This window comes from Schistocerca cancellata, chromosome 2 (assembly GCF_023864275.1).
Source record: "Schistocerca cancellata isolate TAMUIC-IGC-003103 chromosome 2, iqSchCanc2.1, whole genome shotgun sequence".
In the NCBI taxonomy this organism is placed as follows: domain Eukaryota; kingdom Metazoa; phylum Arthropoda; class Insecta; order Orthoptera; family Acrididae; genus Schistocerca; species Schistocerca cancellata.
Window position 1 is genome coordinate 234,480,147 of NC_064627.1, and position 21,833 is coordinate 234,501,979.

At 38.7% G+C, this 21,833-nt stretch overlaps 1 protein-coding gene and 1 non-coding gene across 2 annotated transcripts in view; both read right to left on the reverse strand.

Moving 5' to 3' along the window:
* The window catches only part of LOC126161562 (caspase-1-like), a 135,816-nt gene that overhangs the window by 60,887 nt on the left and 53,096 nt on the right, over positions 1-21,833 (reverse strand). The window contains exon 2 of the mRNA XM_049917502.1: positions 18,433-18,572. Within this exon, the coding sequence (XP_049773459.1) occupies positions 18,433-18,572 (140 nt within the window). The remainder of the gene's footprint in view (positions 1-18,432; positions 18,573-21,833) is intronic.
* On the reverse strand, positions 16,609-16,683 carry Trnat-ugu (transfer RNA threonine (anticodon UGU)). The gene has a single exon. It is a non-coding gene; the product is annotated as a tRNA-Thr (tRNA).

The following is a 21,833-nucleotide window of genomic DNA, read 5'->3' on the forward strand; positions in this document are numbered from 1 at the left end:
TACTTTCCCTTCTTTGCTTAGAACTGGGTTTCCATCTGAGCTCTTGATGTTCATACAAGTGGTTCTCTTTTCTCCAAAGGTCTCTTTAATTTTCCTGTAGGCAGTATCTATCTTACCCCTAGTGAGATACGCCTCTACATCCTTACATTTGTCCTCTAGCCATCCCTGCTTAGCCATTTTGCACTTCCTGCCGATATCATTTTTGAGACGTTTGTATTCCTTTTTGCCTGCTTCATTTACTGCATTTTTATATCTTCTCCTTTCATCAATTAAATTCAATATTTCTTCTGTTACCCAAGGATTTCTACTAGCCCTCGTCTTTTTACCAACTTGATCCTCTGCTGCCTTCACTACTTCATCCCTCAAAGCTACCCATTCTTCTTCTACTGTATTTCTTTCCCCCATTCCTGTCAATTGTTCCCTTATGCTCTCCCTGAAACTCTGTACAACCTCTGGTTCTTTCAGTTTATCCAGGTCCCATCTCCTTAAGTTCCCACCTTTTTGCAGTTTCTTCAGTTTTAATCTACAGGTCATAACCAATAGATTGTGGTCAGAGTCCACATCTGTCCCTGGAAATGTCTTACAATTTAAAACCTGGTTCCTAAATCTCTGTCTTACCATTATATAATCTATTTGATACCTTTTAGTGTCTCCAGGGTTCTTCCATGTATACAATCTTCTATCATGATTCTTAAACCAAGTGTTAGCTATGATTAAGTTGTGCTCTGTGCAAAATTCTACTAGGCGGCTTCCTCTTTCATTTCTTAGCCCCAATCCATATTCACCTACTACGTTTCCTTCTCTCCCTTTTCCTACACTCGAATTCCAGTCACCAATGACTATTAAATTTTCGTCTCCCTTCACTGTCTGAATAATTTCTTTTACTTCATCATACATTTCTTCAATTTCTTCGTCATCTGCAGAGCTAGTTGGCATATAAACTTGAACTACTGTAGTAGGTGTGGGCTTCGTATCTATCTTGGCCACAACAATGTGTTCGCTGTGCTGTTTGTAGTAGCTTACCCCCATTCCTATTTTCCTATTCATTATTAAACCTACTCCTGCATTGCCCCTATTTGACTTTGTGTTTATAACCCTGTAGTCACCTGACCAGAAGTCTTGTTCCTCCTGCCACCGAACTTCACTAATTCCCACTATATCTAACTTTAACCTATCCATTTCCCTTTTTAAATTTTCTAACCTACCTGCCCGATTAAGGGATCTGACATTCCACGCCCCGATCCGTAGAACGCCAGTTTTCTTTCTGCTGATAACGACATTCTCTTGAGTAGTCCCCGCCCAGAGATCCGAATGGGGGACTATTTTACCTCCGGAATATTTTACCCAAGAGGATGCCATCATCATTTAATCATACAGTAAAGCTGCATACCCTCGGGAAAAATTACGGCCGTAGTTTCCCCTTGCTTTCAGCCGTTCGCAGTACCAGCACAGCAAGGCCATTTTGGTTATTGTTACAAGGCCAGATCAGTCAATCATCCAGACTGTTGCCCTTGCAACTACTGAAAAGGCTGCTGCCCCTCTTCAGGAACCACACATTTGTCTGGCCTCTCAACAGATATCCCTCAGATACTATTCATGTGAACACTAAATTCATAGCTACAGCTCAGTTTTGGAGGAACAAGTGCTCACAACTGACTGTGATTGCTGCTGTTTTTGTGACCATCTAAGTCCACAGATGGCTTGTGATTGGTCAGCATAGTCATCATTGTGTCATGCTGTCAGAGACTGTTTCCATATCTACAGTGGTGGATGCAACACCTGGCACTATGATGTAATGAAGATGTATGCCAACCAATTACAAGCTGCCTATGTGTTATAATGGTCACCACAATAGTACCCACAACAGTCAGTTGTTCCTGATGAACATTTTGTTCTGTGCACAAGATTTTATCTAGATTTGACATTCCAAGTTTACCAAGAATATTTTATATGGAGATGTCATGGGGAGAGGCTTTGATCTTACATCGAATCTTTTTTTAAATTTTTTTTAATTATATATATATTGGCCCAAACTCTTTGCCTTTACAAATGTCTGCTTGTGTCTGTGTATATGCGGATGGATATGTGTGTGTGTGCGCGAGTGTATATCTGTCCTTTTTTCCCCCTAAGGTAAGTCTTTCCGCTCCCGGGATTGGAATGACTCCTTACCCTCTCCCTTAAAACCCAAATCCTTTTGTCTTTCCCTCTCCTTCCCTCTTTCCTGACGAGGCAACCGTTGGTTGCGAAAGCTAGAATTTTGTGTGTATGTTTGTGTTTGTTTGTGTGTCTATCAACCTGCCAGCGCTTTTGTTTGGTAAGTCTCATCATCTTTCTTTTTAGATATATTTTTCCCACGTGGAATGTTTCCCTCTATATATTTTTTAATGAGCTGCTAGTGTTTCTTCTCTTGTGCTCCATCATTTATTTCTATATTTGTTTGCTGGCTGTCTCCTCTAGTGAATTGGCTGCAGTGTGATTCCTGCATCATATGAGTTCCAGTTTCTCTCACTAATCATTGTGTAGCACATGGCCTGTGAAATACAGTCTGAACATTCCACATGTATCTGAAACACTGCCAACTTAAGGCCAAAGGCAGTTACAAAGTGAAAAAAGGCTTCTAGGCAGAAGATTCGTAATAGTAGAAGTGAGAATTTATTTCTTATAGCTAAGACTACAGACTTATGTAAGCAAATCTTTATTTGCAGTACAGATGTTGACAGACATAGTTGATATAAAAATAGAAATGTTACTTTCATTCCATGTAAAACAGCATCATTTTTGGGGTAACTCAAGGATTCAAGTTCAAAATTGTGTAATATGAATTATTTGTGTGGTAAAACCAAGAATATCCTGCAGAGCCCTGTTCTAGGAATGGGGATACTAACTACTGCTTCCCAAATACTTATTTCTGAATGTAATTTGCCATAAATAATATATCTCTTTTTCCAGCCAATAGCTCAGTTCATGGAATCAGTATTAGAAATAAGAACAATCTTCACAACAGTAACACTTTCATTTGTCTATGGACAATTCTGTACAAAATATCAGAAATGTAATGTTTACATGGACTATAAAAATGATACATTAACAAGTTTAAAATTATGTGAATATATCAATAAAATGAATAATTATCTTGAAATAAGTAGCCTATCTAAAAACAGTAATATACACAATTTTTTAGGTTCAAGATATTCTTTAATATTGTACAATAAATTTTAATGAAATAACATTTTAATTTATTTTGGAAAACAGTACTATTTTCTATCATTTTTATATAGTCTGGTAAACTGTTGCATAAAAATCTGCCTGCATTTAGAGACTGCTTATCAGCAAATTTGATCTGATTTCCTTCTACATGATAATCATTTTTATGTCTTGTTTATAATCACATATACCATAAAATGGAGTGTCCTTGAGACACAGGGGTGACTTGAGATAGAATGACATACATTTATAATACTATATTTTACCAATATTTCGTTTATATGAAGTATTTTAATTCTTTTATTGGTCTGCATATAAAATCAACTTTCTTACTGAGGTAAATTTATTTTTATAAAAATAGTGTTTGCAGCATTGTATTATTTTTAAACAGGAAGAAGAACAGCACCTTTAGCAGTATTTCCCAAACTTCTGTATTTTACTAGATGAAAAAAGTCCAAGGATTAAAACTATATGTTAAATACCTTTAAGGTTGTCAGACAAATGCAGAGTAGTAGTATGATAAAAATAATGACAATTCTGAAGCCTGAAGAATTACCCCTAGATGTGACTGACTGCAGTCAACAATGAAAAAATGAAGATAAGTAAAACAGTTATTTGTACATCTTACACCTCTCAGTGCTTTTGAAACAAATTTTTATGAATAGGCTAGAAATTTACTGGTGTGTGGGAAGAGATTACAACCTGAGAAGTAAAAAGTATCTGAAGAAAGCCTATTTTACAGTATCTCCATTTACTGATGGCTCTACATTTACATCTGCAAACAACCATGAGGTGCATGGCAGAGGGTATGTCCCACTGTACCACTTAGGGTTTCTTCTTGTTCTGTTCACATATAGAGTGCAGGAGGAATGATTGTTTGTATGCCTCTGTGCCTGTAGTAATTATTCTAATCCTATCCTCACAATCCCTATGTGGGCAAGAGGTAGAGAGTTGTAGTATATTCCTAGAGTAAACATTTAAAGCTGGTCCTTGAAACTTTGTTCATAGACTTTCTTGGGATAGTTTACATCCATTTTCAGTATCTCTGTGACACTCTCCCATGAATTAAACAAACCTGTGACAGTTCATGCTGCCCTTCTCTGTACATTCAATACCCCCTGTTAGTCCTGTCTGGTACAGGTTCCACAAACTTGAGCAATATTCTAGAGCTGATCACACAAGTGATTTGTAAGCAATCTCCTTTGTAGATTGATTACACTTCCCCAGTATTCCACCAATAAACTGCAATCTACCACCTGTTTTACCCACAGCTGAACCTTTGTGATCATTCCATTTCATATCCCTACAAAGTGTTACACTCAGGTATTTGTACGAGTTGGCCAATTCCAACAGTGGCTCAGTGACATTATAATCATGGGGTACTAATTTTTGTTTTGTGAAGTGCAGTCTCTATACTACTCTAAAATCTTATCAAGATCCGACAGATTATTTAAGCAGTTTATTACGGATAGTACTTCACTATAGATAACTGCATCATCTGCAGCTAGTTTTATGTAAATAACTTTTCATATGTGTATAATGATGAGTAATATGTTTAATCCCTTGATTTATTTCTGCAGAAAACTCTATGAGATAATTTTGCTACACTTATTACACTTCTCTTTTGTAGCTTTAATAATCTTTGTATGCAGACATTTGCAGCATTTCCCCAAACTATGATGCCATGTGATTCTTCTGAATGGACCAGCCTATAGTACATTGCTAGTAGTGTTTATATGTTTATTTTCCTTGGCATTTTTCTCATCCAGAGCATGCTTGAATTCATTTTACAACATGTGATTTATAAAATTCTCCCTTGTTAAGTACCTCTCCACCACATCACCCAGGAATTTGCAACTTTCTGTGCCTTTTATATCAACTGTCCAAGCTTGATGGAAATATTATTAAAGCTACATGTTTTGTTTGCATTTATTTGCATATATGTGGTTTTTGTAACATTTATATAAAAAATTACTTTTGCCAATGTAACATTTCAGTTTTTCATATTTAGAGAAGATTTCTTTTGAAAAATCATCTATTGAAACACTACTCATAAGAAGTGAAGTGTCATCTGCACACGACAGTATTACAACCTTCTATTTTGAGTACAACATTTACATACAAAATGAAAAGTACTAGGTACAGCATTAATCCTTGAGACAACATAGGGGAAGTGTAACATGGGGCAGGGTGTAACATTCTTGTGTGTAGATTGGTAGCATTTTTTCTATTTACAATTGTCATTTGTTACCACTTTTGGCTAGTGTACTTCGGAAGTGATTAAGATACATCTTTGGTGTGTAATGAAAAAAAAAGTGTTTTGTGGTATTTGAAGCAAATTTTTACCAAATGTAATATTATCTCTACCATTTATACTTATGAACAGTTGCTGTAATTTTCAGTATTATGGCCACAATCAGATCTATTGCATCATACTACATTGCATAACATTTTACACTTTTATTGAAAGTTATGAAATTATGTAATACTGCCCTTAGGGGACACAATGTAAAATTGTTACAGTGATGTGAATGCCTGCTCTAGGAGCCACTAACAATGATGAGGGTCAATGTGAGTTGCAGGAAGATCTACTAATATAACAACAGAGGACCATACCAGAATGTAGTTGGTCCTGATGTTTTTTAGAGGTTTCCTTAAATCTTGTGAAAGAGTGACCAACTGAAGACAATAAATTGAATGGAATGCATTGCATTGCAACAGATAACCCAGTTAAAATTGCGTTAGACTATTGTTTAAGGCAGCAGAAGATGAAAGAGGAAAAGGAAGCTAAAACTGCCTAGAGAAATATGTATTCAGAGAGTCTGACTTCCCCGTAATACTGGAAGACAAAATGTGTGAATCTTTAGATTAATCCAACAAGATATTAAAGATCAAAATGAAGCCAGTGAAGAACACATTAGGCCAGATGTTCAAGATGATTATGTTTTAGTTGGGTTCCCTGCCAAGAATCCATTTTGCTATATAGGTAAAGCGATCACAAACAAGGATAACATTGGTGGCTGAAGTGATATTTGTCCATAGGGAGACCAATAATCCAAACACATTTCTACATCCTCAGGTAGCTGATACAACACATATGTAAGGAGAAAGTGTAATAATGATTTGACCAAAAGCTATGTGGTTGGAGGAAACCAGAAGGCAGCATGGATGCCCTATATTTGATGTTTTAATGTTTGATGATGTTTTAATGTTTGATGTTTTAATGTTTGATGAATATATTAAAAAACTTAAACTATTTTTAAGCATTCTAAATATTAATTTTATCTAGAATTATATGTAACTTGTAAATTTATACCATCATGAATGTAGTTTTTCATGCCTGTTACATTTGCATCCCAGTGTTTGTTACACTCTGCCCTGTACCAGTGCACAGTGTAACAGTTTACAATCATACTTAATAATCTCAATAAATATACCAATTTCAAAACTAAACTGACTTTGTGAACTTTAAATGTTTGTTAAGGGATCTTTAACGAAAAGTACAGAAAAACAATAATGTTTTCACAAATAGATTTTTCAAAATTTAAGAAAATAACTTTTCTTTTACACTGTGTCCCACCTTCACCTATATTTAACAAATTCAAAATTTGAATAGAAATTTTTAATAATATTCTACACTTTATGTTTTATTTCTACACACTATTCTCCATTTTCCATGAATGATTTTACAATATCAATTGCTTTTGCCTTATACCACAGCACTGAAGCTTTTCTAAAATGTTGTTGCATACCCAATAAAAGGATTCTCAACAGACAAAGAACATACTGCAAACTTTCAACTGTTCATTTAGTGCCTTAGTTACAAACACTAAAAACTCAGCTATTGCTGTTTTGATAGATCTAACCTTCCAAGACCCATGCTGTTCATCATTTAAAAAATAGCAATTTTCTGCAAAATTTAATATTCGCCTTTAATTACACTTTCTGTTATTTGGAATAACAGATCTTCCTTGGTGCCTAAAGATATTGAAACAATTCCTATGTACGTAGTGGGCAGCATGTGGTAATTACAATGATAAATAATCACTCCAACTCCTGTCATTTACCATGAATACTTTTATTCTCGCAGCATATACACAATGCATGTAGCATAGAACATGTACTACAGAGGACTGATCCGGCAAAGGTACAGTTCTTCTTGCTGCAGTAGGGCAGCGATATTATTGGGTGGAAGAGCCAGTGGTTCTATGTCTCCTCACCTTCTTCATAGCTAAGTCAATACTGAGGTGACAAAAGTCATGAGGAACCTCTTAATATTGTGTCAGATCTCCTTTTGCCCAACATAATGCATGGACTTAATAATTCATTGGAAGTCCCCTTCAGAAATACTGAGCCATGCTGCCTCTATACCTGTCCATAATTGCTAAAGTATTGCCTGTGCAGGATTTTGTACACAAACTCACCTCTCGATTACATCCCATAAATGTTTGATGGGTGGCAGAATCATTTACTTGAACTGTCCAGAATGTTCTTCAAACCAATGGGAAAAATTGTAGCCTGGTGACAGGGTGTGTTGTCATCCATAAAAATTCCATCATTGTTTGGGAACATGGAAGTCCATAATGGCTGCAAACAAGTAGCCAAGCAAAACAATCTCCAGTCAATGATCAATTCAGTTTGAACAGAGGACCCCATCCATTCCATATAAACACAGCCCACACAATTATGGAGCCACCACCAGCCTGCACAGTGCCTTGTTGACAACATGGGTCCATGACTTCGTGGTGTCTGCCTATACACAAACCCTACCATTAGCTCTTACTGACTGAAATTATGGCTCATCTGACCAGGCCACAGTTTTCCAGTCATCTAACATCCAATTGATATGGTCACAAGCACATTAGAGGCCCTGTTACTGATGTTGTGCTGTTAGCAGTGACACTCACATCTGTCACCTGCTGCCATAGCCCATTAATGCCAAATTTTGCTGCACTGTCCTAATGGATACATTATTCATACATCCCACATTGATTTATGTGGTTATTTGATGCAGTGTTTCTTGTCTGTTAGCACTGACAACTCTCTGCAAATGGCACTGCTCTGAATCATTAAATGAAAGCCATCAGCCACTGTGTTGTCCAGCGTGAGTGACAATGTTTGAAGTTTGGTAGTCTTGGCACACTCTTGTTACTGTGGATCTCTGAATATTGAATTTGCTAATGATTTACAAAATGAAATGTTCCATTTGTCTATCTCCAACCACCATTCCGCATTCAAAGTCTGTCAGTTTCTGACTTGCGGCCATAATCACATTAGCAACCTTTTCACATGAATCAAATGACACCTCCACCAATGTGCTGCCCATCTATACCTCATGTATCTAATACTACAGCCATCTGTATATGTGCTTATCACTATCCCATGACTTTTTTCACCTCAGTGTATTAAAGTCAGAGACTTTACTACCCACTGTAGGCAGCATTTAATTAGTCTAGTAGATATACCATCTAACCCCAGTATTTTTTGTTTTTAAACTGTATCTTATTTTTAATAATTAAGATTCATTTGTTGGGAAATATTGTTAAATGCTATATGCAGGGCGTAAATGGTATAAGCTGCCAAAACTATACAGATTGTTGAATCACATTCTTTAGTTTTGTATTCCTAATAGACAGATATTTGTAGGTTTGATAGTAGATGCATTTCTGTTTACACTGTCAACTGACAGCACATAACCTAGCTTGTGTATTACTGACATCAACATGGCTGCCAGAGAAAGGTAATAGGTACAATGACATGGCGCAGTGGCTAGGTACTACCAAAATAAGCAATGTAAACAGTTAGTGAGTTGTCAAGAATGTGTAATTTGTTTTACACAAAGAATTAATTAAGTACAACTGAATGTTTTCTTTTTTACAACATTACCATAATGAAGGTAGTGGTAGTAAAGAAAAGTTAACGTCAAATAAAATATGTTTCCTTTAGTGCAAAGTCAACGAATTACCATGTAATTTGTTATGCATTAATTACAATCAACTGTTTCCTCTTTTTATAACAATACCATAATGAAATTAAATTAAGATGATTTTACTTTTCTACAACACTACAGTAACAAAAATTAAACCCATATTACTTTGTTACCTGTGACACCAGTACTATAATAACTGTTCAAAATGCTCACCATTCGATACAGCACATGCTTCATTATGTTAAACCCAGTTTCATTGCACTCAATCACACACACACATGTACATTTGCTTTTATGGTATTGACAGCACGGAAAATCTTCTGCATAAGTTGATCCACATCGTTTACTTGCTGAGAATAAATAAGTTTCTTCATATGGTACCAAAAGTAAAAATTCAGTGGATTTAAATTGGGACTGTGTGCTGGCCATTGATGTGGACTGAAACCTTTAATTTTCGAGTGCTCTTAATAGTGTTCCATAGATTTTGTGTTTGTTTTGAATACAGTCAGAGAGAGTCCCTTTAGTCAGCCATAGTCAGTGTCAGTGTCGTCGTAACTGCCGTCTGCTTCACGTCTGCTGTGCAGCGAGCTACCTTAATTTAAGTATTAACTGTATTTTTCTTACTTGTCACTTCTTCTTCCGTAAGTATTTGCTTTTAGGAAGCTTTATTTTTCGAGTGCTCTTAATAGTGTTCCATAGATTTCGTGTTTGTTTTGAATACAGTAAGAGAGAGTCCCTGTAGTCAACCATAGTGCCAGTAGTGCTAGAGTTTGTTTTCAATACAGTCCAGAGACAGGTAGTGCTATTCTCATTGTTTTCTACAAGAAGTGGCTAGCAACCAATGTTTAGTGAATAAGCAGCCGCCTTTAGTGAATTAGCAGTCTAGTTAAAGGTTGATTAACTCTCTTCAGTAAATTGTTTCCTTAGGATGGATAGGATGTGTGACTGCTGTGTACGGACACAGGAGGAGCTGGCCACTGTTCGCGAACAGCTGAGCTTGTTGATGGCCGCGGTCAGCCGTCTTCAGGCTGCTGCCTCGGAGTGTAGCGGCAATGGGGAGTCTGGTGCGTCACAAGGTACACCCCAGGTGTTACATGCTTCACCCACTGTCCCTGCTGTCGAGACATCTTCGCAGGTACCGGGCGCGGTTGGGCCACCCTCTCCCCAAGGGGAGTGGCGGGTTCAGCGGCGTTTGCGGCGCACGAGGCGAAAGGTCAATGTGGAGGCTGGCCGTGTGGCATCGCCCGCTCTGCCTGTGAGGGGACATGTGGCTGCTCCTTCAGCAAGGTCCGAGCAGGCACACGGGGGGAGGGGTTTATTAGTTATTGGGAGCTCCAACGTTAGGCGGGTGATGGAGCCCCTTAGGGAAATAGCGAGAAGGTCGGGGAAGAAGGCCAGTGTTCACTCTGTCTGCTTGCCGGGGGGTCTCATCCGAGATGTGGAGGAGGCCCTACCGGCGGCGATAGAGAGCACTGGGTGCACCCGACTGCAAATTGTTGCTCATGTCGGCACCAATGACTCCTGCCGTCTGGGTTCAGAGGTCATCCTCAGTTCGTACGGGCGGTTGGCGGAATTGGTGAAGGCGGAAAGCCTCGCTCGCGGGGTGGAATCAGAGCTAACTATTTGTAGTATCGTTCCCAGAACCGATCGCGGTCCTCTGGTTTGGAGCCGAGTGGAAGGCTTAAACCGGAGGCTCAGACGATTCTACGGAGATCTGGGGTGCAAATTTCTCGACCTCCGCTATCGGGTGGAGAAATGTAGGGTCCCCCTGAATAGGTCAGGCGTGCACTACACGCCGGAAGCGGCTACAAGGGTAGCGGAGTACGTGTGGAGTGCACATGGGGGTTTTTTAGGTTAGAGAATCCCCTCCCTAGGCTCGACAAGACGCCTCCTGAGATGCGGCAAGATAGGAGTAGGCAAAATGCAACAGGGAATAACAATATTAATGTGCTAATAGTAAACTGCAGGAGCGTCTATAGAAAGGTCCCAGAACTGCTCTCATTAATAAACGATCACAACGCCCATATAGTACTAGGGACAGAAAGTTGGCTGAAACCAGACGTAAACAGTAACGAAATCCTAAACTGAGATTGGAATGTATACCGCAGAGACAGGCTCAACAGTGAAGGGGGAGGCATGTTTATAGCGGTAAGAAGTGCAATAGTATCGAAGGAACTTGACGGAGATCCGAAATGTGAAATGATTTGGGTGAAGGTCGCGGTTAAAGCAGGCTCAGACATGGTAATTGGATGTCTCTATAGGCCCCCTGGCTCAGCAGCTGTTGTGGCTGAGCACCTGAAGGATAATTTGGAAAATATTTCGAGTAGATTTCCCCACCATGTTATAGTTCTGGGTGGAGATTTTAATTTGCCGGATATAGACTGGGAGACTCACACGTTCATAACGGGTGGCAGGGACAAAGAATCCAGTGAAATTTTTTAAGTGCTTTATCTGAAAACTACCTTGAGCAGTTAAACAGAAAACTGACTCGTGGCGATAACATATTAGACCTTCTGGTGACAAACAGACCCGAACTATTTGAAAAAGTTAACGCAGAACAGGGAATCAGTGATCATAAAGCGGTTACGGCATCGATGATTTCAGCCGTAAATAGGAATATTAAAAAGGGTAGGAAGATTTTTCTGTTTAGAAAAAGTGACAAAAAGCAGATTTCAGAGTACCTGTTGGCTCAACACAAAAGTTTTGTCTCAAGTACTGATAGTGTTTAGGATCAGTGGACAAAGTTCAAAACCATCGTACAATATGCGTTAGATGAGTATGTGCCAAGCAAGATCGTAAGAGATGGAAAAGAGCCACCGTGGTTCAACAACCGAGTTAGAAAACTGCTGCGGAAGCAAAGGAAACTTCACAGCAAACATAAACATAGCCAAAGCCTTGCAGACAAACAAAAATTACGCGAAGCGAAATGTAGTGTGAAGAGAGCTATGCGAGAGGCGTTCAATGAATTCGAAAGTAAAGTTCTATGTACTGACTTGGCAGAAAATCCTAAGAAATTTTGGTCTTATGTCAAAGCGGTAGGTGGATCAAAACAAAATGTCCAGACACTCTGTGACCAAAATGGTACTGAAACAGAGGATGACAGACTAAAGGCCGAAATACTAAATGTCTTTTTCCAAAGTTGTTTCACAGAGGAAGATTGCACTGTAGTTCCTTCTCTAGATTGTCGCACAGATGACAAAATGGTAGATATCGAAATAGACGACAGAGGGATAGAGAAACAATTAAAATCGCTCAAAAGAGGAAAGGCCTCTGGACCTGATGGGATACCAGTTCAATTTTACACAGAGTACGCGAAGGAACTTGCCCCCCTTCTTGCAGCGGTGTACCGTAGGTCTCTAGAAGAGCGTAGCGTTCCAAAGGATTGGAAAAGGGCACAGGTCATCCCCGTTTTCAAGAAGGGACGTCGAACAGATGTGCAGAACTATAGACCTATATCTCTAACGTCGATCAGTTGTAGAATTTTGGAACACGTATTGTGTTCGAGTATAATGACTTTTCTGGAAACTAGCAATCTATTCTGTAGGAATCAGCATGGGTTTCGAAAAAGACGGTCATGTGAAACCCAGCTCGCGCTATTCGTCCACGAGACTCAGAGGGCCATAGACACGGGTTCACAGGTAGATGCCGTGTTTCTTGACTTCCGCAAGGCGTTCAATACAGTTCCCCACAGTCGTTTATTGAACAAAGTAAGAGCATATGGACTATCAGACCAATTGTGTGATTGGATTGAGGAGTTCCTAGATAACAGGACGCAGCATGTTATTCTCAATGGAGAGAAGTCTTCCGAAGTAAGAGTAATTTCAGGTGTGCCGCAGGGGAGTGTCATAGGACTGTTACTATTCACAATATACATAAATGACCTGGTGGATGACATCGGAAGTTCACTGAGGCTTTTTGCAGATGATGCTGTGGTGTATCGAGAGGTTGTAACAATGGAAAATTGTACTGGAATGCAGGAGGATCTGCAGCGAATTGACGCATGGTGCAGGGAATGGCAACTGAATCTCAATGTAGACAAGTGTAATGTGCTGCGAATACACAGAAAGATAGATCCTTTATCATTTAGCTACAAAATAGCAGGTCAGCAACTGGAAGCAGTTAATACCATAAATTATCTGGGAGTACGCATTAGGAGTGATTTAAAATGGAATGATCATATAATGTTGATTGTCGGTAAAGCAGATGCCAGACTGAGATTCATTGGAAGAATCCTAAGGAAATGCAATCCGAAAACAAAGGAAGTAGGTTACAGTACGCTTGTTCGCCCACTGCTTGAATACTGCTCAGCAGTGTGGGATCCGTACCAGATAGGGTTGATACAAGACATAGAGAAGATCCAACGGAGAGCAGCGCGCTTCATTACAGGATCATTTAGTAATCGCGAAAGCGTTACGGAGATGATAGATAAACTCCAGTGGAAGACTCTGCAGGAGAGACGCTCAGTAGCTCGGTACAGGCTTTTGTCAAAGTTTCGAGAACATACCTTCACCGAAGAGTCAAGCAGTATATTGCTCCCTCCTACGTATATCTTGCGAAGAGACGATGAGGATAAAATCAGAGAGATTAGAGCCCACACAGTGGCATACCGACAATCCTTCTTTCCACGAACAATACGAGACTGGAATAGAAGGGAGAACCGATAGAGGTACTGAAGGTACCCTCCGCCACACACCGTCAGGTGGCTTGGGGAGTATGGATGTAGATGTAGATGTAGATGTAGATGTAGAACCTGTATCCATCATCTTCAAAATCATCTATTCAAAAATCTTCGCACTCTATGACCAATGTGGGGTGGAGCGCCGTGATGGGGTAACCACATCTTAAGATGTATGGCTAATGGAATATTTTCTAATAAAGTCAGTAGCAAAGGCCCCTCTAGAAAGGTTTGATAATTGTTACCAGTCAATCATGTAGGTAAAACGAAAGGCCCAATAGTGTAATCAGCAATTATGCCCACCCATATATTTACGTAAAAGCAGTTCTGAAAACATATTGCTGTTACTTGGCATGGATTGTGTACAGTCCACATGTGCATGTTATGGAAATTAGTTATTCCATCACAAATGAAACATGCTTCATGTGTGATTAGTATTTTGTTTACAAAATCATGCTGCACACTTTGTAACAAAAACTGCTCTGAGAATCCTCATCGCAGAGGGAAATCTTGCTCTTCCAACTCTAGTATGCATTGCATGTGGTTGCATACAGAATTAAATGTAGTACTTTGTTACAAATGAATTGTAAAGAGCCACCATTGTTAAATGCTATATACAGGGCTTAAATGGTATAAGCTGCCAAAACTATACAAGCAGTACATCTCGGATACAGTCATTTGGTGAACAGCAACAAATATTGATTGTGCAGGAAATCTATGTCGTGGGAAGCATTCTTGATAAATTAATACAGTTGCCCTCGCAACGCACTTTGCCTCACCATAAATTAAATGAATATTCCATAGTTCAGGTATAATAAATTTACCTTCCATCCTCATGTTTAACAGAGTTGCAATAACATCTGCACAGGGAACTCGATGACTGCAGATGGTCAGCACATTACTGTGACTCAATCACGCAGGCCATTGTTGCCTACATGCTTGCGACTCTCATGATGTCAATATGTGCAGTGATAAATAATACAAACCAACTGTTTACATAAGTGTACCTGTGTTGGGGGAGAGGTGGAGCAGGCACCCCATTGTGTTTTGATCCTGTTTAATGAATTCTCTCTGTCTACTGTGCATAATATTTCCACAGGTAATGTCTAATCTGCGTACACTGTCCAGGTTCTACTTTTCCAAAAACATTGTCCTGAGATGAACTGTTTTCTTTTTTTTTTTTCTGGGACAATGGTAGGAAATGGACAAACATGTCACTAGATATTTTAAAGCAATTACTTGTGTTCTGCTAACAGGATTTTTTTGGCAGCCTATACCGTTTACACCCTGTCTTAGCCCTAAAAATGAATACTTATTTGCTAGTCATCTGTAGGCAGTGCTAATCAAGTCATATTTTTGACGAGATCTGTACACATTGTTTGCAAAAAGCTATTTGAAGCTTTATGAAAAAGTTTTTCTAAAACTCGTTACAACTTAAGCTGTAATATTCTAAAACAATATGTTTGAGTTTTATTTTACATGTCAGTTATCTAGCACATATGCAAACGGAATCCAGGCAAATTGTTATGATTAAGAGCAATATTCAGTACATTTACATTAATTAGTGATAATAAATTTACTATTAATTGTTTGAATTGTATATTCCACTATGACATTGAATCCAATGCGTAAAAATTTCCATTCTGAAATGCAGCACCTAGTTTCACATCTTAAGTCTCAATTAATATTAATTCCATATGTGGGATATTACAATACAGTGTTTGGAGCTGTGTTTGTTCATTTGTGAAACTGATATATTAATGAAAACTATTTTGAGTTTCAGCCAATATACAAGCAAAGTTACTTGTAAGTAAACCATTCATGGAAATCAAAGCAATGAATTTTAAAATGGATGATTATTTGTGCCTGAGTGTGTGCTGCATGTCATAATAATATAACTAATGGGCCTGATTGGAATTAGTGTGTGGAATAAAAGATAAGTAATGTTTTTACTTTTATATTGTGTTTCTGTCCAGTGACAGTAGGAGTTCATGTGCAAAATAATTTTCTTTTTATTATTGAACTGAGAAACCATACAATTAAGATTAAAGAGGAACCAGTTTCAGAACTATGTGTTGCAATTAAAAAGCATGTAATTAGAAATAACATTTAAGTATTGCTGTAATTGTCAATTTTTCAGTTTTTCTGATGTAAACATATTTCTTGATTTTGTGGAATTAATCTATGTATATTACTTATGCAGTTCATTAATTTGTAGCTCAGTTAGCCTTATTTTCAATTTTGTAATTGTTTTTCATTAAAATGTAACACTGTTTGTAAGCAACTATTATTGTTAAATGCTATATACACCAGGCTGCTAGAGGTCACAAGTGAGTAGTCAGTAAGAAGTGTTAATCAGGCTCTCTTTTGGGCAACATCTGTACATGTTTCTTAAAGTTAGCTGAAGCCCATTACAAATTGAAGTCGCAATCATTGCAATTTTAATCTATGTATACTGATTATGTTTTTCATTGATTTGTACCTCAATTACCCTAATGTCAAAATTTGTGATTCTTTTTCATTCAAGTTTGCAAATGTAACAATGTTTGTAAAGAATTGTCATTGTTAAATGCTATATACATCTGGTACCAGAGGTCACAAGCAAATGGTCAGCTGCTATTTGTCAGTAGGAAGTGCTAATCAGGTTGTATTTTGGACAGACCTGTATATGTTTCTTAAATGTTGGCTCAGGCACATTAAAGATTGAAGATGCAAGTTATAAATATGTGATGACTAACTGAAACCCTCAGCTGCCGACAGGTGTTGTTGATATACCTCGATGTGGACAGCTGAAAATGTGTGCCCTGGCCGGGACTCGAACCCAGGATCTCCTGCTTACATGGCAGATGCTCTATCCATCTGAGCCACCGAGGACACAGATGAATATCGCAACTGCAGGGACTTATCCCTTGCACGCTTCCCGTGAGACTCACATTCCCAACTGTCCACAATTCTACATATGTAATGTACCTTATAGACGTTTGCCCATTCACTCATATATATATAGTCTTTAAATATGTCTGCTTGTGTCTGTATATGTGTGGATGGATATGTGTGTGTGTGCGAGTGTATACCCGTCCTTTTTTCCCATAAGGTAAGTCTTTCCGCTCCCGGGACTGGAATGACTCCTTACCCTCTCCCTTAAAACCCACATCCTTTCGTCTTTCCCTCTCCTTCCCTCTTTCCTGATGAGGCAACAGTTTGTTGCGAAAGCTTGAATTTTGTGTGTATGTTTGTGTTCGTTTGTGTGTCTGTCGACCTGCCAGCACTTTCATTTGGTAAGTCACATCATCTTTGTTTTTTAGGTATATATATATATATATATATATATATATATATATATAGTTAAAGGCTACCCAGCCATGACCTACGGCTGTGCGAATGCGCACAGGTTGCCCAAACTCTTACGGGAATCGCCAAAGCGTGCGCGAGTAATGAGTGAATGGGCAAATGTCTATAAGGTACATTACATATGTAGAATTGTGGACAGTTGGGAATGTGAGTCTCACGGGAAGCGCGCAAGGGATAAGTCCCTGCAGTCGCGCTATTCATCTCTGTCCTCAGTGGCTCAGATGGATAGAGCGTCTGCCATGTAAGCAGGAGATCCCGGGTTCGAGTCCCGTGCGGCGCACACATTTTCAGCTGTCCACATCGAGGTATATCAACAACACCTGTCAGCAGCTGAGGGTTTCAGTTAGTCATCATTTATTAGAGGGAAAAGCTGCACAGTCAACAACAGTAATCTGTTCTTTCGAGAACAGTTACTGTCTTCATATATATTAAAAATATGTGTTGAGTTTTTATTTTATATGTGAGTTATTTACCACATATTAAAATGAAATCCAGGCAAATTTCACAATTAAAAGCAACATTCAGTATGCTTAAAGTATTGGATGACAAATTAAGTATGAATAGCTTTAACTGTATATTCCACTGTGACATTGACTCCAGCGTGTAAAATATTTTGTTCTGAAATGCAATACAAAATCTCAATTTTTCTTATTTAATATTCATTCCTATATGGGATATTAGACTGTGTTAGCCTAATAATTACTGTATGTACCCAAGTCTTATACATTTGCATATTTTGTGACAAGTTTGTTATTTCTCTGAAATGAAAATTTGTTTGAAATGTTTTGGACTTATTCCACATGCATGAGGATCATTGCACCTGGTATCTGTGGAAGTAACATAATTACATCTCTTTTTTGTAAATATGTGTAATGTATTTTTGTTTTATAACATTTTATAGAAGTCATTCTTGAGAATCTCCTCACTATGGATCCATCTAATTTAATCTTCTCCAAGCAACTTCTTTTAATAGCTTTATGATTCCGTTATTGTGCAGAACTTCACTCCTTCTCCAACTGTCTACATTTCTAAAGTATTATAGTTACAATGCCAATTATATAAACTGCATAGATCAGGTTTTTCATCAATATTTGTATGTTTGTTACTTGTTTTGTGATATCTACTTTACATTCTTAGGCACCTGCTGCACCGAAGTTATAAAAAAAATAGTTGAAATTTTGTGAAGAGAAAACTAACAATACCAGCAGATAATGTTTTTTCATTCATAGCAAAACTACATAAATGAGATTTCTTCTCTGATGAGCTACCTTACCTCTGTTCTGGTGTTGAGTCTTCTTGCACTTGACTTGAAGGAAATATCTGCTCTGTCACAATGAAACTATGGGCATCAGATTCTGTATGTTTCACATGGGAAGCTGTATTATTAATTTTTTTGGGGCTGGATGCGGCCATCTGAAATTCATTTAAAATTGACATTTGTAAATGTACTATCAGAATGTGATCTATTGTGAAAAATTGTTAAAATTTTATGTTTAGAATGTGAACATTACCAGACTACCATTTTTTTTCATTATTGTTCAAGAGATAGATATTATATAATACATTCTTAACAATAAAACTCTTGTTTTGCTGAAGGTAATTCCATAAACACTTTGTGGTTATTGCCATGAAAATGTGTTTATGCATGAGTAAGTGACAGAACCAATGATAGCAACCTGTTGGTGAGTATTGGCATGGTGTACATCTTCACAGGAGTACCACAAAAGGACTCCATGGAATTAACAAGCAAGAAATTCAGTACCAACCTGACGAGACTCTGTGCTCACCTCAGCTTACTTAAGGCAGTGGAAATTGTTGTGAACAGAAGGATGGCATCACTATGGGGTGTCTTCTGTCATTTGTTGTGTCGAAATTGGAAGACTTTTAGGAGAAGCCATGGAGCAAGCCCAACTAAGAACAATTTATTTCCACCATTACAAGGATGACACATTCATTGTATGGCCACAGGGATGGGATAGCTTAAGTGAATTTGTCCACAACCCCAGCTTGCTTCCCCCAAACATACAGTTTAGTATGAAGGTGGAACATAATGGCACACTGTCATTTTCGATGTCCTAGTGAAATGAAACCCAATGGCAAGCTGGGTCACAGTGTGTACTGAAAGCCTACACACACTGGTTTGTGTCTACATGCCTCCAGCAGTCACTATAGCTCCCAGTGTGAAGGCATTTTATGTACACTATCTCAAAGGATGCAATACATCTGTGACCAAACTGCCTTCCAACTGAGCTGAAGTACTGGAGGCAATATTACAAATAAATGAATACAGCAGCAAGCAGATAAAAAATGGGGTAACACCAGGAATAAAAAGAAGAGGAAAAATTGCTAGTGTACATCCCATTTGTTTGCAATAGCACCAGAGAGGTTGGCAGAGTCTTGGAGCAACACAATGTTAATTGTGTATTTCATCCACTGCCAAAGACCTAGACACTACTAGGTTCAATAAAGAATAATCTAGGCCTTTGCAGTCCAGGGGTATATCACATTCCCTGTGATTGTGGCAAAGTATATAGTGGGGAAACAGTACGCACAGTAGGAGAGAGGTGTCTTGAAGGTAAACACCATAATGAATTACACCAGACCACCAAATCAGTCGTGAATGACCATAGTATAAAAATTGGCCATATTATTAATTATAACAAAACCAATATATTTATGTACCCTCCTTCTTCTTGAATTGTGCAGTTAAAGAGGCCAATGAAATTTGGGTCCAAGATGGCGTAATTAATATAAATAATGGCCTACAATTGAGTCGGGTATGAAGCCCTGTAGTGAGACTAGAAAAAGAAAATGCATTGCTGTGCAGAGAGGTCTACACCCAATGATGATAGTGTGGACATTGGATGCTATAATTCACAGCAGAGCACCACTTCCCATACCGTTGCATCCAGGCGGCATCAGCACAGACAATGATAGTAGTGGAGTGGTGGACACTGATGGGCAATGTGCACAGGAGGCTAACACAGGCAGAGCAGCAGTCATCATTCACAACTGTCAAGTGAGTCTTCGGTTTCTTTGAACCTCCCATTGTCCATCTGCAACTCAACTCAGAACTGTAGTAGGGATTCATATGGAGGACATGGATGACATCTCTGCACTTTTGTCTTCTTGATGAAGGGCCATAACCTTCAACTTCACATGTAATGTCCAGGAAGTGACAAAGAATACAATAAGGTACAAAGTAGCAATTTAGTAACTTTTCTGAAATTCCTACTCTCTGCACAGGTTTAACGATGTGAACTAAGTCACCAGGGCTGTATCTCACTGGCCAGCACTTGGAAGCGTAGCACTCTTGGTCATACTCCCAGGTGTCTAGGATCTGTATACGAGCCAGCTATCTTGCTTCTTCAATACCAGTGATGAGATGTTTCACTTAGTCATGCTAAGTATCACTGGCTGAAATGGGAACAGTGTATCCATTGTGGTTTTGGCCTTGCAACCATGGAGCAGAAACAGCTGTGTGAAGCCTGAAATGTCTTGGTTTGCTGTATTGTATGGAAATGTCACAATGGGCAGTAATGCATTCCAATCTTTCTGTTCAACAATGGTGTACATCAGGAGCATATCTGCCAATGTCTTATTAAGGCATTCTGTGAAGCTATTCATCTGTAGATGATAGGCAGCTGTCAGCCTGTGGGTGATGTTGCAGTGTGAAATTACCTCTGATACTAGTGTTGAGTGGAAAACTTTTCCACAGTCAGAGATCATCTTATGGAAACCCTTACTTAAAAACGATGTGTTCTACAAGGAACTTCATAATTTCTGGAGCTTCTGCAGTCAGCACAGCTTCAGTGATAGCATTGTGGGTGAGGTAGTCAGTGCAGACCATTATCCGATGAGTCACATTCATTGACTTCAGAAAAACTCTCCAAAAAGTTGATTCCGCTCTTCTGGATTGCAGACAGGATTGGTAACAGTTGCCCCTGGAGGCAACTGCAGCATATATTTAGACTGTTGGCATTTTGTATGGTGGTTCACATAGTGTCTAATGGTTCAGCAGAGACATGGTTGGTGATACCTGCATCTTCACGAGCCCCATGTGACCAGATGTCGAAGTGTCATGGAAAAATTTCAGCACAGCTTTCTGTAGATGAGCTAGTAAGAAAAGCAACCACTTTCACCCCATTAGATCATATTTCCTCTTATACAATGTTAATTAATTGGAATTCTTTCGTTGATTTCTTCTTCCAAGACTTCTATAGTTCTCAGCAGTGCTGGAGCTTCCCTCCGTTCAGCAGCAATGTTATTTAAAGCAACAGTTTCTCACAGTTGACAAATCAAGGAAAAGTCCATATAATTTGATGTAACACAAAATTAGAATAATCACAGCATTCAAACAATCATTCTTTCCCCACTTCACACATGAAGGGAACAGGAAAGAAACCTAATAACTGGTACAATGGGACATACCCTTTGCCATTCACGTAATGATGGTTTGCAGAGTATGGACATAGATTTAGATGTAGATGACTGAGATTTGAATCATTGTGCTGTTCCATCAGAGGATTCCTTGAAAGGCAATTGGCACCATTGTGTTTGCAACCACTTCTGTGTATCACTGTGATGTTGTACTTCCAGAGCCTCAGTGCCCATCTTGCCAGTCAACCCAATGAATCCTTCAGGCTAGTCAGCCACTATAGAGAACAGTGACTC